The 17,675-nt window shown below is 36.8% G+C and overlaps 1 protein-coding gene across 7 annotated transcripts in view; it reads right to left on the reverse strand.

Annotated features, from left to right (window-relative positions):
- Positions 1-17,675, reverse strand: part of TNS3 (tensin 3) — a 259,528-nt gene that overhangs the window by 118,594 nt on the left and 123,259 nt on the right. For all 7 annotated transcript variants that reach the window (XM_086743082.1, XM_086743080.1, XM_086743079.1 and 4 more), the window contains 6 exons: positions 16,967-17,138; positions 10,717-10,767; positions 9,358-9,480; positions 6,569-6,633; positions 3,441-3,524; positions 24-136 (listed from right to left, as the gene is read on the reverse strand). In XM_086743082.1, coding sequence (XP_086599208.1) covers positions 24-136; positions 3,441-3,524; positions 6,569-6,633; positions 9,358-9,480; positions 10,717-10,767; positions 16,967-17,138 — 608 coding nt within the window. The remainder of the gene's footprint in view (positions 1-23; positions 137-3,440; positions 3,525-6,568; positions 6,634-9,357; positions 9,481-10,716; positions 10,768-16,966; positions 17,139-17,675) is intronic.

The raw sequence follows: 17,675 nt of genomic DNA on the forward strand, positions 1-17,675 counted from the left end.
ACAGGGAAAGTTAGGGAATTTACCTCCTACAGCATCGAAGCTGGGGATGCCATGAAGGATAACATAGTGCAGAAAAAGAGGGGTTGCATTCATTTTCACAGATCCAGATAGAAGGCCACTTAAGAACTGCACGTATCTAAAAATACAAAATTTATCTGAATTAAATAAAAACTGTAGTGCGACCATATCAGGAAAACATATTCTTTACATATCAATATTTATAGGCCATGGATAGAATAGCATTGTGACATTACACATAATTCTAAAAGAATAATCTTCACAAGATAGCACAAAAAGATACTTTAATTTACCACTTTACTAAAACCATGGCTGTTACATTGCTATTGTTTACATCTTCATTTTAGTTATTCACTACTCTAAATAAGAAAAGAACTAGCAGGGATAGTAAAGTAAATAATTTTCATATACGTTTCTAGTTGCAACTGAAGGTTTCAGTTGGCTTTTACAGCAGCATGACATGACTCCCACTCCATTTACAGTGAAGTGCACTTCATTAGAACAAGTGCAAGAGGTGCCCTTGTCAGAAATCTCAGCATTAAGGCCAAAGCAGGCAAATATCATCATAACAAGAAGTTATTTCATTCAGCACCAGAGGAAAACTACCATAGCAATGTGAAAATCATTGTATTTCTGCTATTTAATACTTGGTCTAGTCACAAGCTCATGAGCAAATGCATGCAAGTGAACATCACGGAAGTGTGTGTTAAATTCTTCCTGTCTCCTTAAGTAACCAAGGGAAATCAGTCTCCTTGAATTTTTCTATGGGCTCTGAGTCCCTCCTTCTTCCATGCTTGTGGCATGACCTACACTTAACTTCACTCTTGGCAACGTACAGAAAAAATAAAATCACCTTTTTCCCCCTTTATGCGCAGATCTCATTAACTGACCCCTTACTGAACGCTCCTGGTAATGTCACAATGAAAGATATCACGCTCAACAATGACATCTTTAGTACCCCAGAACGGGCGTTGTAGTTGTTTAAAGTATGTTTCATTTTATAGACAGCTAGCAAAGCTCACTTTATTTTGAAATGTTAAGAAAAGACAACTTTGCAGTTTGGTTTCCTCCTTCAGTCTTTCTGAAAATATTTGGTACAACAAAAGCACAAATTTACAAATTGTCACAGTTACATGACAAAAAACAGTATAGTAAAACATTTTGTCAGTGACCTCTCAGTCTGGATATTTTCTATCTACCACTACATGGTTTTAATTATTAAAAAACTTTGACTGAATTTTTGAACAGCTTTCTCAAGGTAGTGCATTTAAGAGGCTTTTAGGCAGTTGGCATATTTTTGAGAAGTGTGTTCAAAGATTTATCCTGAAGGTTTATGAGAAATTTTAAAATATGAAGGGTCTGTATCTGCACTTCTTATTCAGGCAAACCTTCAATTGCTTATCTGAGAATAAGTATCCATTTTTAAGTATTGTCAAAATGGATTCAGAATCGGAGATCTGGTCAATAGTTCCTTTCCTTGCCACTATTACAGCATCCAACTAGCAATGGGGAAAAGCTAAGTGATATTTTCAGGACTGATGCACTTAATGGCCACAATTTTTTTTTTTTTTTTTTGGGGGGGCGGGGGGCAGGGGACAAAACTTAGTGGAGAAAATGGTTTAAAATACAAATAATGGGTGTACTTTCAAATTTTGTCATTTTGCTATTCATCTAGATTATACCTATTCATACATCAACTGGATTTTAATACGGGCATCACTAATTAATTATCCACGAATGGTTTCAGAGGAAAAGTACATTTAAAAAAGGTGGTTCAGGACACTAACTGGTCAAAATGGGATCAAAAAAGGATTATAATATTACCCACAGATATTACAGAGTTGGTTTTCCTTTCTCTGCAATAGGATTAGTAGCCACTGCCAGGCCAAGCAAAGGTAAGAAAGGCCAGGTTCAGGACAGTTCTGACAAATGGTTTGGAGAACTAGCTCTGTTCTCATGGGGAATGACACTCCAAAGTATCTGTGTGTGCATGTGTCTGGAATATGGGAAGGGCAGCTCAAGTTCAGTACTGCTGAGCAAAGATGCTAATTCCATCAGCCAGGAGGTGAACTGAGTCTCTCTGAGACTTCCCCCTGCCTTACCCCCAAAAAGAATTAAACAAGTGTCCTTGAAGAGGTCAGGAAAGCTAGATACCACCATTTACATCTATTTATCTCTAGCTTTAGTGCTCACATACAGATCACCTAAGTTAGAAGCTACTGAAGCTTCCTGTCAACATGGTTGTAAAAACTGCCCTGATGCACAATTCAGAGGCTGCTGTGAGAGCCTCTGGCTCGCAGGGAAATATGCCTGCTGCACAAGGCTTCTAGATGGGAAGATCAAGAACATCTGTTTCCTTTTGCTCCTACAGTTCACACTATCTAGCAGGCACCTATCTCAAATCCTTATTATTAAAATACAACACAATAGAGGTACAAATCTGAAAAATGAAAAAAAAAAAAAAAAAGGAGGCCAGTAAACTTCTAGTTATGAAAAGTTTATTTAAAGTCTAATGGAATGCTGTGTTACTATTTTTCAAGTGAAAACAAAGTCTGCAGGTCACCAAATTGATTCAGGAAGTAACAGAAAAGTTCTCATTTAGAGATTAACTGAACCAAATGCCTTATGCTCATTACTACTATTTTCTAGTTTAATTACTAACAAAGTCTTATCCTTCAAACAACTTGTAAAAAAAAAAAAAACCACAACCTACTGTATACATGCTGATTAAGACCAAAAACCAACAGTAATTACTAAATCAAGTCCAGTTGATAGTTTATGTTTCTAAAAGGAGATTCACCTATACCACAATTACTTGTCTGATGGATATCAATCTCTTTGATACTAAGTCCTTCATTATCTCTTGTCAAAATGAGGTAAATAGCAAACCCCAGCACTATTCACTTTCCAAACTGCTTACTTTGAGTCCTAACTCAACCTTATTCATGCAGATAGACTGAAAAGGTAAGACATCCAGATAAACAGAAAAAATAATGCATGCTTTGACAAACACTTACTAGCATGGACATGGAGTAGACACATAATCTGCAGATCCTCCAAACAAGTGCTAATAAGATCTTTATTGCACACTAACTAATCAACAAACATTCCATATACGTCATTTATGCTACAGAAAAATGAGTTTGTTATCTTTGAGCAATCAAGAAATAGATAGTTAATAGATAGCTTTGTTAACAAACAATGCAGTAAGAACATATGCAGATAACGGTGTGGTACAAAAGGTCTTATCTTGATCTCATCAATCAAGGAAGATCAGTATACGATAAAGTGCTGACAGTTCAGGAGTTATCGGAGGATCTTGTGGAAAAAGCTTTCACGTAGCAGGGGGAGGGAGTAAGGGACGGGGGCAGAAGATAATGTTAACATTTTTTATTGGTATAAATTAGAAACAAATTAAATACCTTCTTTGGGATGGCTGCATTAAAGCTGAAACTTTATCATCAAAGAATTTCTTCATAGCAAATCTGTCTAGAGCCTGATCAGCACTGTCAAAACAGAGACACAGATACTACATTATTCCAGTTGGGGGTTATCTTGGAAATTCAGCAGGTAACTGCTTGCAATATGCCAAAATATTTGGAAGGAAAAAGAAAAGAAAGAAGCACCTAACTCATAACTCTGGCACTTAAAGATCAGACAGGAATGTTTTTCCCACTGACACCTTCTCATTCCACACCTTAAGGCACTTTATGTCCTGAGGCAAAGCAGCTACTCCCTTATTCAATTAACTAGATTGCGTATTTTCAACATGAATATGTTAAAGTCATAATGCAACAAACTTTAGCAAAGCCAAGCAGCTCAGCCTGCAAAAGAAGGATACTTGCCATCATTTCCTGACAGTGTCACTGAGGAGTCCTCTCTGTGAAATATAAATGTATTCTCTTTTTAAAAAAGAAGCAGCAACATTACAGAGACGAAAACCACTGCCTAGCTCTGACTGTAGTGGAGTAGATGAGGTGCAAAGGATGCTGGGCTAGAGGATAATTTAACCAGTCAAATAATTAATGCAGTCTTTGCTTCCTGTGCCCTGAGCCACCAAGGGAGAGAATGTTTAAAATAAAAGTGTTAATCTTTGAAAAAGAAATGTTTTGCATCAGACAACCACAAACTCTTCAAATGCACAATTACAGAGCAAAATATTCAGAAAAATAAATTTTCTTTCATTCTCTATCCAGCATGGCTCTGGTGGGGGTCTTCTGCATCTGTGCAGAGGAAGGCAAGAGAGTACATAAAAAAGAAATAGAAGTGCCAAAAATCAGTAAGAATGCTGTTCATCACATATGTCAAGTAACATGCTATGCTGATTCTGTTGTATCTATACCAGATAAAAACAATGTGTCTCTTAACAGATGTAGTTGACAGTGTTAATTAACATCACAACATTAAAAAAAAAAAAACCAGCAGTTTCAAAATAATTAGACTCTAGAATCTCAAATTTTAAATGCCACGTCTAGTTCAACCTAAATGAGTTACAAGTAAAAAAATTGCTCAAAGTATACATATGCATATAAGGCAAAAATTGAATTTATATCTTTTCCAAAAATTAATCAGAAGCTACCAGTTGTCTTAAGCAGGTGCTAAACTAGGCTGTAAAGTCATGTCTTTTCTTCATGGATATTAAAGATTACATTGTGTGTGCTTAGAATATCCTTGACCCAAAAACGCTGCTCTTCACCCAAACCATCATACATCTTCATACCTCTTCACCCACACTACCACGCAGAATTTAGGTAACCCACTCATAACTGGCCAAAGACTGATAATACTTTACTAGTTAAAACAGATTTTACCAGCAGTTACAAAGAGCTCTGTTTGCCCTCGTTAAATTTGACAGTACATTCCTTCCTAAAGGAAGGAAATCAGATATTTATAACATATAACCTAAAGGGGCTTGCATCATAAGACTTCTTAACTAAGCCTAGATTTTTTTTTGCATGTGCATGCAGGCAATTAGGAACTTTATTTAGTTTGAACATCCTCAAAGTCTTCCAAGTACCATTTCTTACACAGCAGCTGGCACCCTCAACAGCAGCACCTGCAGTAATTCCTGCTTCTGTGAGGTTTCCATGTACCATTTTGAAGAGTCCTGATAATGTTACAGAGATGCAAATGCTAGCTGGGAAACTTCCCCAACCTCATTCTTACACAGAAAAGTTAAGTAAGGAGCTAACAAATATCCAGAAATTTAAAGGAGGACTTCCAAACTCACTCCTCTTCTGCAACCTCACTGGAGGAATTCTGAATTTGTTTGGGGTAAAAGATGACACCTTTCATCACTGGGCTTTACAATCACATCCAGGTGTTGTTCTGTTATGGCATTATTAAAATGTATTTATTGCAAGGTACCACCTTTAAGGATGAAACAATTTTGCAACATGGAGATCACAACACAGTATTGTACTATCCTCACTTGACAGATTTTGTCATTCACAATACTTCTCCACAAATTATTATCATAAAACTGTGGCAATCACTGTCCCAGTTACTACTTGAAGACATATATATTTTTTTTTTTTTCAGCATATATTGGTGTGTATAATGCACTTAATTTCTTAGTCTACATTTACCTTTCAATCAGGCTTACCAGAGCAAACATATATTATTTTCTGAGATGCTGGTTCTACTGAAATCCATGAGTATTTTGCCATCAGCCTATAGTGATCAAGGACTTCATCCACTACAGTATTGGATCAAATCTATTACTAACAGACTGGTGTGAATTCAGAACCAAATTTTATTTAACCATAGCCTTTACAGTGCATTTTTATTTTAATACATTTATATAGGTTCATATAAAAAAGAATAAGGGAAAACAATTTTATTAAAAACCAAACAAAAAACTCAAACCAAAATACATTTCGTCCTTTTGAGACCATTTATCAAATTTCATCTTTGTTGACATAAATTGTCAACTGTCATTTCATAATTTGAGCACTCTAAAAGAAACAACCAAAACCAAGTCATCAGACAACTACTGTTTGAACTGAGTGCAAGATAAAGTCTAGATTACTTCTTAAACTACATTCTGCACTTTGATCAATGTCTAGGAATTCCTTATTCAAATACTGATTCCCAATTCTAATAACTGTTTTCCTTAAATGCTTTAGGAATAGTTTCTCATTGATTCAAAAGAGGCAACTTAATGGATGTGGCAAATAGAAGAGTTTAATAGAATAAAGATGGTATCATTATATAAAAATGGTTTCTTGCACATTTCTTCATTCATCTCAAAAGACCCTTTAGAGAATTTTCCCACTGAATCATTGAATATCTCAGACTAGAATGGACCTTAAGATGTCACCCAGTCCAACCTCCTGCTGAAAAAGCAGGATCACAAGAAAACTTTGTCACGGAAGTAGGCTATTTTAAGACATGCCCCAAGATTCTCTGAGAAGAAAATCTGACACACCTTAACTGACAAACAGTAAGCTGACAAACAGTACTACAATCAAAAGGCATCTTTTTTTTAAATTTTCTTCATGTTTCCTTAATTGTAAAAAGCACATAACAAGCATTATTCACAACTTACCTTGCAGAAACATTGGTGAAGTGCATATATGATGATATGACTACGCCTATCCTTCCTTTTCCTCCCTATATTAGGAAAAAGGGAAAGATAACTTATTCAATTTATTACATTATAGGGCATTGTTTTATTTAAGACCTATACAAAACAAAACTTTAAGACAGGAAATTCAGAGAGTCCTTTTGCTCATGCACCTCCTGTGTGGTTGGAAAGGTGGTAATTACGGGCAACAGCTTGTCTGTCTATACAAGCTGGCTGACAAGTGACATAAAAAACACCAAGTAGGATTTCTATGTGCATGCCTGTCAAGTCTTAACAACCAAGAGGAAATTATTTTTTTTAAAAAAACCAACTTGATTAGTAGTAGAAACATTGTATCTACTATTCTAATTTTGTATTACTTTTTCCAGAGATCTAGACAAGTCTAGACAATGTTGTGATGCTATAAAATACCTATTTTGGAAAGCATATGTGTTTCCAACAGGTTTGGGCATTTTTACCTCCCGAGCACCTGAGCTTACAACTACTACTTATCTTTCTACGGATAATTTTAAAAATGTTCCAAAATCTTATTAAATAATTTACATTACATCAATTCAGTACAATTTACCAAGAAGTAATTATCACAGATTTCAAAAACAATTTCAGTCTCTCAGCTGATACAAGTAGCTGTATCTATCTTTGTGGCTGTAAACTTTAAAATCATTACCAAAAGGCATTAATCAACAATACGCATTACCAATATGTATATAAAATATCTAGGAATACTTTGCCCTCTTTTTTTTGTCGCATGTATGGGCCATTCTCCTGGCTGCAGTCCTGCAAGTAGCAAGAATTCAATAGTGTTTTATATAATCATGGCATTCTGCCTGCAAGCAATTCAGGACTGGGGCCTACAGAAGCTGACTTGAAGAGAAGTTTTGGTCCCATTATCACCCTGGTTTTGTTTAGAGTAACATCTGCCAGGGACAGAGACAGATTTGCCTGGAGTGTCACCAGTACAGTTACCAACTCAGTTCTGAATTCACTTCATCTGTATTTCATTAAGGCTTCTCTTTATTTCTCTTCATTGTGAGCAAGCAAGAAGTAACACTGCGCAATGGTAGTTTTGCTTTAAGGCACTGCAATGATGCTGACAGTTAGAATCTGTTCAAAGTACCCAAGGATGTAGTTAATGCCGTTTCCTATAACCATACAACAGTCTAAAGGGATTATCTGTGACATATTGCCTATCCTTATTCCACAACAAAATCCATGAGTGTCACTGAACATGAAGAGCTTCTATAAAGAATTTGCTATTCAGGTGTGTCGTAGTTCAGCCCTGATCGGGACCAGACTACGCAGTCTCTCTCTCACTGCCCCCACCTTCCGAGAGAACAGGGAGAGAAAATATAAGGAAAAACGGCTCGAGGTTTGAGATAAGGACAGGGAGAAATCCTTAAAATTACCGTTACGGGCAAAACAGACTCGACCTGGGGAAAACTATTCATTTCTTACTACAAACAGCAGGATAATGAGACAGAGAACAAGATAACCTCCCCCCACCCCTCCCTCTTCCCAAGCTTAACATTATCTCTACTACCTTCCCCTCCCTGAGTGGCACAGAGGGGAAGAGGGAATGGGGGTTGCAGTCAGTTCATCACAGGTTGTTTCACGCCGCTCCTTCATGGTTGGGGGAAGAACTCCTCACACTCCTCCCCTGCTCCGTTGTGGGGTCCCACCCATATGCCACAGTCCTTCGTGGAACTGCTCCGGCGTGGGTCATCTCTTCCACGGAGTTCAGTCCCTTCAGAACAGCTGTCCCAGCGGGCCCTCCACAGGCCACAGCTGCCTTCAGGCCTCCACCTCCCCCGGTGTGGGGTCCTTCACGGGCTCCAAGTGGATCTCTGCTCCTCTGTGGACCTCCACGGGCTGCAGGGGGACAACCTGCTTCACCATGGTCGTCACCACAGGCTGCAGGGGAATCTTGGCCAGGAGCCGCATTACTCCTCCCCCTCACTTCTGAACTGACCTTGATGTCTGCAGCTGTTCCTCACAACAGGCTGGCAGATGTCTCTCAGGATCTTTTTTACATTTTATTCACTTCTCATCTCCTCTCCACTTCTTACAGCCAGGCCGGACCGAGTCGGGCCCAGTTGGCTGCCTGGCGAGAGGCCAGAGGGTGAGGCCTGCAAGGCCCATGAGGCCTGCGCCTCCCTCTCTGCCCCTCGGCCCCCTGCTCAGCTTCTTCACATCTTCTCTTCTCTCTTTTTTTTTTTTTCCTGTTTTCCCCTTCTTAAATACATTATCACAGAGGCGTTACCACGGGACGTTCTGCTACCAATCGGCTCGGCCTTGGCCAGCAGCACGTCCGCCCTAGGCCCGGCCGAGTCCACTGAACAAAGGGGAGCAACTTCTAGCAGTTTCCTACAGAAGCTACCACCTTAGGCCCCCCCCTCACTAACAAAACCACGACAAGGTGGAAAAATCTCAAGCTTCTAAATCCGCTCACAGAAGTAGTGCCTTCCTTAGAAGTAGTTCCTTCCTTTTGAAGGAAGCGAACTAACATTGCTGCATGCTATACCCGGAGCAGAGGCTAGAACCTTAGCTGTCATAAAAAGCAATATATAACAAGCATGCAAGGTCAGTGAATTTAAGCTTACTTAAATGAAGTAAAGATTTAGCACACTGTTTCCGGCATTGAAAACATATCAAACTTTTAAATTTTTTTTTAAATGAGTAAGATTAAATGACAAGTTTTTTGAAAATGAATACAAACTGATAGGTGATGTGTATACACACAGCTCACTTACTCTGCAATGGATCACCACCACATGTTGAGGATCATTGTTCAGCCATGACTCCATAGCCTTGCAGATGGTGCACACCTTATCAAGAGGCGGAGCATGGAGATCAGGCCACCCCACATCCATAATCTGCAATTAAACAAGTAACATTCACAAGAGACACCTTGGCCTAATACTACATATTAAAATCTGGCTTCAAATAATTGTGATGGTGAAACGTCTCCACATTTTTTCCAGCCCCAGTTAATTACTTCAGTTGAATGCCATTATGTAAGTAAGATATGCTTACAGGTCTCTTAAGGAGAAGAAGGAGATTTGTTTGGGTTTTTTAAAGATACTAGTACTTTTATAAAAACAAGCAAACAAAAAAACTTCCTCCAAAACCCACCAACTGCTCACAAGTGACACTATTTCTGAAGATCTTGATTTCACAGAGAACTTTCAATTAGAAATTCAAGTATTTTATAACAGTAAAATATTTAGAAGGTCAAAATTAGAGCAAAGAATGTTAACTGGCCTGGTCCAGTAGCCTGTGATTATTTTTATTTAATTTGCAATTTATTTCCTTCATGTGCAAGACATCTGACACCTCAAAATTTTGTTCATACTTTCTATTCAAGTTCAGTCACTATATAATACTGTTTTCTCAATCTATTATTACATGCGTATTTAACCCTAACAAAATCAGTAACCATGATCAACTTAAATCCTTCACGACCAATAAAGCATTCGAAAGGTCAAAATTAAGAGTTCTTTTAATATTTTCCTCAGGTAGTATATCTCCCTGTAAGTCTGCTGCTATAAACATACATCTGTGCTACTCTCGCCTTATAATAGCTGCTGACAAGTACCTGCATATCATTTTTTACAACAAAAAAATACAACAATTGGTGAGGAGGAACAGAAGACAGACATCAATAGTTCCCTTCCTTAGGTATCTATTGTGCAGAGAAGCAACTACGAAAAGATAGTTCAAAAGAGAATTCTATATCTGAACCAAGTTCACTAGCTTCAGCTATCAGACTGTACATTACATTATATAATCCCTAATATCCTGTGACTCCACAAAGAAAGTACACTTGGAGTAAAATTTATATCACTCAATAGGAATTTTTCAGTAGTCACAACAGGCTTAAGATCCTGTGTGAAAAGTCTAAGAAAACAACAGGAACAGCTATGTAAAGCACAAACACAAAACGGAATTTGGGAAAAATAAAAAGGGATGCATGTGAGGTGTTTTATCATCTTCCAGAAGTTGTTCTCTTACACCATATATCAGTGCTTGCATAGCTTCAGGGCTTATCAGGCCATTTAAGTTGTATTTAACACTAGAAGGAGAGGTATGTTATGGAAGACAATTAATACCTTTGGGTTAAGCTTGGCAAGGTCATATCTCTTTTCAGAGAGGTTTAACACCTGTTCAGAAAGAAAGAAAAAAAAAATTAACCATCAAGACTTGACATTTTATGTAGTAAATAGCTGTATTTGAAACACCATGACAATTACAAGAAACTACAGTGGTAAGGCTTCAAGTTTGCCTACTGTTTTACTAAACTAGCATTCAAAGTCAGGTAGCACTAGCAAATGTATTTTAGGTATTCAGTTATAAGGACAGTTAAAATTCTGCTACATTTTCTTTATTTCACATGGCTTTATTTTAGTCAGAGGTATACTGAGAGACCTGGGCACCACCCAAAATAACTGCACTGCATAAGAATTAACCAAAAAAAAAAGTCTGGGAGGGTGCTACAGTCTTAAATATTTGAATTTGAGTTCCTGGCAAGACAATATTGGTCTGTCAAAACTTCACAGGGAAGATAGGGCATAGCTATTTAACTATAGCTTACCCTATGAGATCTTCCAACTCTTCTGTCAACCCACTAGACAGTAAGTTATCATACACTTATTGCTTAATAAGGAACAGTTAAAGAGATAGACTGCTATGTGAACAAAAAGAAAAATAAAAATAAAGCAGTGTATACAAGTATATCTGACTCTTTCATTAGGAAATACTTTACATCAGTATCAATCAATAACAAAAAGCTGAAATCAATATTCAACAACTAAAGCAATGCTACCGAGGCAGATTCTCTTTCATAATTGTGGCTATTTCACATCACTATGAGCTAAGTAGAGATGACAATCATTTAAAAGTCTCATCACATTGCCAGAATGGGACAAACAGACCATAAATATGAGAAATAGTAAATATGAGAGAGAAGTCCATTATACAGTTTACTACTACCCAAGGACAATTTAATAACTTTTCTGAAGTGTACGATCCCATTTGGCATTAACTAGTGTTCTCATCAGCATCTCAGCAAAGAAGCCGAGAACCAAAAAGGCTAGAGAAACTGCATCATTCTGCTTCTAGAAGCTGATGCCTGCTGCTTACTGTTGTGGTACTTAAATAAGTCGAACATGCAACCTAATCATGGACACAGTGGAAGCAGGAAGACATTATACCACCTTTAGGAAAAAGTATACTTTTTGAACAAGAAATTCATCCAGAGAAGGAAGCTACCCCTAAATGGTACCCAAGAAAACACCTTCTATTTTAAGCTGCATAAAGTTCTGGTATCACACATGATATTGACCATAAAGGGTATATACACGTCTTTCATTGACGTCCAACCTCAAAAGAAAGCATAAAACATCTTTATATGATGAGACACATAGTCTTTACTCAAATATATTGTTTGCATTTTAAACAGATAACTGCTGAAGAGCTAAATGACAATCAAAAATTCCATGTTATTTTGGATCAGAAAGATGTATAAACATTTACAATTAAGTCTATAGTTATCCTTCCAGAAATACCAACAGTAATTTAACACGAATGAAACCAGAAGTGTCTTACACAAATGACTCACAAAAGTTTCTGTAATTTTCTATCAATTTTAATATTTGCAAAATTATTTAGTTGAGAGTTGTATTTATGAGTACAGAATTATTAAAATGAGTGTTAAGGCTATGTTAAGAGATAAATTACCTAAAATTTTCCACAGAAAATAGTGCTATTTGGTGATAACTTTTTAAATTCACCTTTCTTGTATTTACATGTAAGATCAGTATAAAATTTCTGTGTGTCAGGATATGGCCCTGTTCATGATGAGTATTTGTCACTGCTGGAAAAGATGCCAAATTCAAAGACACTGTTATACCCAAGTCCTGTTAAGTTACTGAGTAGAGATCAAAGTGAGATATTCCAGAAGTCCTACCAGCACAGAATACAGACCGGAAGATAGAGGAACAAACATTTCACATAGAACAACAAAACAAGAGGTCACAGAAGTCTTTGATGAGAAGCATATGCTATAAACAGATGTCAGAGGAAGATTAACTGCATCCTTTTAGCCCCTTTTGGGCGTAACCTAGGTCTACTTACTTGCATTTTGGTACAAGAAAGAGGAGCATTAGCCTTTAATTCTATGACACTTAAATGATTTTGCTCTAAATTTTAGGACCTCATCTAAAGAACAAAAATCAAGTAAGATAAAACAAGTGCAGAAAAATAAACTCTTCCTCCTTACACACAGTAGAGGAAACATCACCTTCCCATACAATTTAATGGTGACCTGGGAAGTAACTTGTACTATTAAGATAAAATCAATTCTCTCACTCTGTTGAATGCTCAGCAAGACCACAGAACAAAAATGAGGAGACGTTTTAGCTGGAGAACAGACCTTTACTGAAGGGTCTCAGATATGGTCTGCTCCTTAATCAGATTACTGGAAATATAAAATCTCCTGCCAAAGAACAGAAACAAATAGCATGTAGCTGGCAATTCTGGAAAGTGAAAGATGTGCTGTGGTCATATGATATAAAGTACTGACTGGGGAACAATTCACTAGCCTATAACCCGTTCCATTAAGGAGAAGAGACTGGAAAAGTAGGCAGGCAAAATTCTCCTACCAGGTGGGATCAAACTTGCTTCTGAAAACAGTGGTAGCTTTGTGTTAAGCAAAGAGGAAGGTGGCCAAAACATGACATAAGCTAAAATTAGCAAACAATTCAAACTAGTAAAGCAACAGCAACACACAAGTATTACCATATCATTTACATATACAAGACATTTACATATACAAGACCAAGAAAATGCACAGCAGTTATGTTAGTCTAACCTAATAACAAATATGTATATGCTAAGACTGCAGTGTAACCATTTAAATCTTTTTATAAATTGTAGCCGTGTGTTCGGGGTTTGTTTCACATTTTAAAAACAACTGACCATAAGTTTAGATAATAGTATTTACTGTCAGATTCCTAATGCCTTTGACATAAATGAGTTACTCTTCATCAGCTGCTCTGTATGCTTCTATATAGATACCCCTCTAACTAGTGAGCTAGTAGTTTATTCCTTAAAAAACTTAATTATCTTTCAGACGCTGTGGATACAAAAATGTAACCCTAATACAACAGCAAGCATAAATAAAGTAACTTGTTCATTTATCACTGCTCTAAATCAACATGAAGAGAACTGCTTTGACAACCATATGCAATAAACACTGCAATAAAACCTGTTAAGAGATACTGAAAATAATTTATATATTTACCTGTTTTAAACAACAAAACATTCGGTTTTAGGAAATGAGCATAAAATCAGACAACTGTACAGACAAGCTTATAACGGATTTTTTTTTCCCCTTTGGTTTAAAAGCTCAAAATATCCGAACAACTGAGCACTACTCTCCTACAAGTGTACTGTAAAACAATAGGCAAATATTTTAGTCAAAACAGTATGACAAATACATTACTGTAGAAGTTGACCAAAACAGTAACATAATGGTGAATTTATTTTTATTTTCAGTTGACACAGTAATTGTGTGGTTTAAACTGGTTTTTTTGCTTTCTGGCAAAACAGCATTCTCTTGGAATCAAGCCTTTGAATTTGCAACAAAATATGCGTTAATTTGTTAACGAGACAATTTTATCAGGGAATAAAAAGAATCTTCATTCTATCCTTTAAATCTCCTTACTATGAAAGGTTTGTGTTTTCAAGTAAACATTTGTTGCAGAAAATATGCTGCATGAAAGCAAATTTATCAATGCACTACTGTTTCTTGGCCACTTTAAAAATTATTTTTTTAACAAATGTATTACATAATATTTTATCTCTCTCATTTAGTTCTTCTGTCTAATCCAGCGATTCTTAATTCATTATTAAAATAAAACAATAATAACTTAAGGATGAGAGGGAACAGTCTCAAGTTGCACTACAGAAATTTATATTGGGTATTAGGAAAAATTTTGTCACCAAAAGTGTTGTCAAGCATTGGAATAGACTGGTTCAGGGAAGTGGCTGAGTCACCATCCCTGGAGATATTTAAAAGACATGTAGACGTGGTGCTTAGAGATGTAGTTTAGTCGTGGACATGGTAGTGTCAAATTAACGGTTGGATTCAATGATTTTAAGGGTCTTTTTCAACCTAAATGATTCTATGATTGAAAAAGTCTTTTTCTATTTTTTACATAAAAGCTTGCTAACAGAATCTGAAGAACAAGCTTTTACAACTCTAAATGAATTTTGACACATCACTGGATTCTTTTGGAGCATCATCATCTTCAATTTTTCAACATAATGTGACTTCCCTCTTGCTGACCAAGGCCACACACATACAAACAGAATAAATTTATGAAAACACTACACAGATACTACAAAAATTCAGTTTTGAATTTTTTTCTGTGTTGGAGAAAAGTCACATTTCTTCCAGGAACCAGAGCCTTCCAGGATGCTTTTTTTTTTTTTTTTTTAAAACAACAAAGCAGAGGAAAATTTACTGTAGCTATGGACAGACTTCCATCTCTCTGGTCTTCCAACATCTCTCTCAGACTTCCAACATCTCTGGTCTTAGACTGTCAACGTATAATCCTCTACTGTTAGTGCAAATGAGATACTTAGGATTTTTTGTTCATACTCTTCGTAACAAACTGAGACTCAGAGAGGCAACAATGCATTCGCCCAGTTCTTTGGAAGTATCATTCCCCTTCTCTGTCCTCACTATCAACTGTAGCAACGACAATTTTAACATATAGAAAAATCTGGAGGGAGAGCAGCTAGATAAGAAATGACAAATACTGGTTTGTAGTGGATGTTCTGCTAGCTGACCTTAACCCAATGAAAGAATAAAACTGTTCTCATCAACTTCAGCAGAACTTCTCACTTGCATACCTTCGGGGGGAGTGGGGGGAAAGGGGGAGGGGGGTGTGTTGCTGCTATACACGTGCCTCTTGAGTAGACTGAAGGGGTCTTTGAAACACGAAAAATAAAAGATTTAAGTTTAAGAGTGAGCTTCTGGATCTACAACCTGGTTGTGGTTTGGCATCAAACTTTCTTTTGACAAAGCCAGCTAATTTCCAAAGTACTCATTAGAATATAAATAAATAGAACAAAATTAAAACAAAAATAAAAAAATCCCACAGATACAAACTTTGCAAGAGAAACTAACTACAAACTCATGTAGAAAGAAGGGACCCTACACAAGACTGGACTGAGACTACAAACTTATTTCACAAATACTGCTGTCGTACGGGAATGACCACTGAGCACAGGTGAATTTGAACCAGTAAAGCTTTAATACAGGTCACCTTCAAACTATTACTATCTTGTGTCTTACAAGCTAACAGTGCTTGATGGAAGGGAAGTCAAGGGCAAGAAGGTGCCATGCTGAGAACATCAAGCCACATTATAATATTACAAGTGCATCTTGAGGACAATAGCTGGTTCATAACACATCTGTGACAAATCTGTTTTGAGAGCAAAATATCATGTTCTTAAATTGTAAGGTGGAATCTCTCCACAAACTAATTTCTGCCATCAGGCAAGTTCATGCTCCTGAAGCCCTGGATTTGATTCTAACAGTTTACACACGCTAACTAAAAAGACACTTAGTAGAAGAAAAAAGGTAAATAAGATATTAGCCCTGTTTTAAATTCACCTTCATGGAACAAGCTGAGACAATACATGCCATAAGGTTTAGATGCACTAACCAGAAAACAGTACAGGAGATTAAGTTTGGGTCATCATTAAAAAGAAAACAAAAAAAAAAAATTGCACACAGAGCTCATTATAGATTTGCTTACAACTTAATTTCCTATAGGAAACTAAACAGAAGGAAAAAATGCATCTAAATCAAGTTAATGGGAAAGAGTTGGACAGAACACACAAACAGCAACTCTACTTTTACATGTTGTTTCACAATATATAGCAGTGACAGCCAAGACATAATAGTGAGAGATCATCAGATACCCATCTGCAGACCTAGATGTAGTTGTCTGCTAGGAAAAGAGAATGCACTCCACATTGCAGAGTGTGTATCTTTTAAAAGTATGCTTTGGACAATGGAAACAGTCAGTGCAATTACTCTGCAGCATTTGACTATGTGCTATCACAACAGAGACTGCAGTGCCACCAGCAAAAAAGTGCTTTTAATATCTGTCCTTCTCTAACAGTTTAAAACACTACTGAAAATTTTGCTCTCGCTTGTAAAGCTGTAAAGGTGAACCAAAGAGGCTTTAGACGAGTGACTTTTAGTTTATAATGGTATATGTGGACCTACAAGTGGTCCTCCTGCAGGACAGAAGACGTATCACAGAAGACTGATTCTACACATACCAAGTAATTATCCCCATGTTTGGATTTGAGCATTCGGGTTACATCTTGTAGATTGTGGAGGTAAGTTTCCTCAGAACAGCTAGCAGGGAAGGATACAGCGATGATCCGCTCTGTGATGTAAGTGAGGTCAAGTTCATAACCTTCCTCCATAATGTGATCAAAGTCTGCACTTCTGTGAAGAAATTACATGTGGCAGTTCAGAGCAAAGCAGCTGAGAACAAACACAGTATATTAACAAGAAGAAATTGCAACTTGGACCGATACAGTCAAGCACCTGATCTTTCTGCTATTTTTATTACAATTATAACTTATTAAATGCCTATAGAGCTCAAATTATTCAGTTCAGTACACAAATGGAATCAGCCAAACATCACAGTTCTTCACATCAAAACTGTAGTGAAAAAAAAAAATCTCTGCAACCAATAATGTAGGAAAGCAGAGAAATGAATACAAGCAACTTTGACAAACACTAGTGCAACAAATATGGCAGTTAAATAGAAAACATATAGGTCCTTATGTGTGCAAAAATCTTTTTCTGTAGAATTCTGCAAACGCTTTACAAATCGGTAGATTCACCAGTGATCTGTAAAACATTGCAGACAGATAACCATCTTGAAATCTGCTCTGAGTAACACTAAAGTGAATCCAAAACCAGTCCCCAAACTGCAATAGACACCAATATAATGCAAATAATCTCATAGGTTAGTCT

The sequence above is a fragment of the Chlamydotis macqueenii genome, chromosome 2 (assembly GCF_036417535.1).
Source record: "Chlamydotis macqueenii isolate bChlMac1 chromosome 2, bChlMac1.mat, whole genome shotgun sequence".
NCBI lineage: Eukaryota > Metazoa > Chordata > Aves > Otidiformes > Otididae > Chlamydotis > Chlamydotis macqueenii.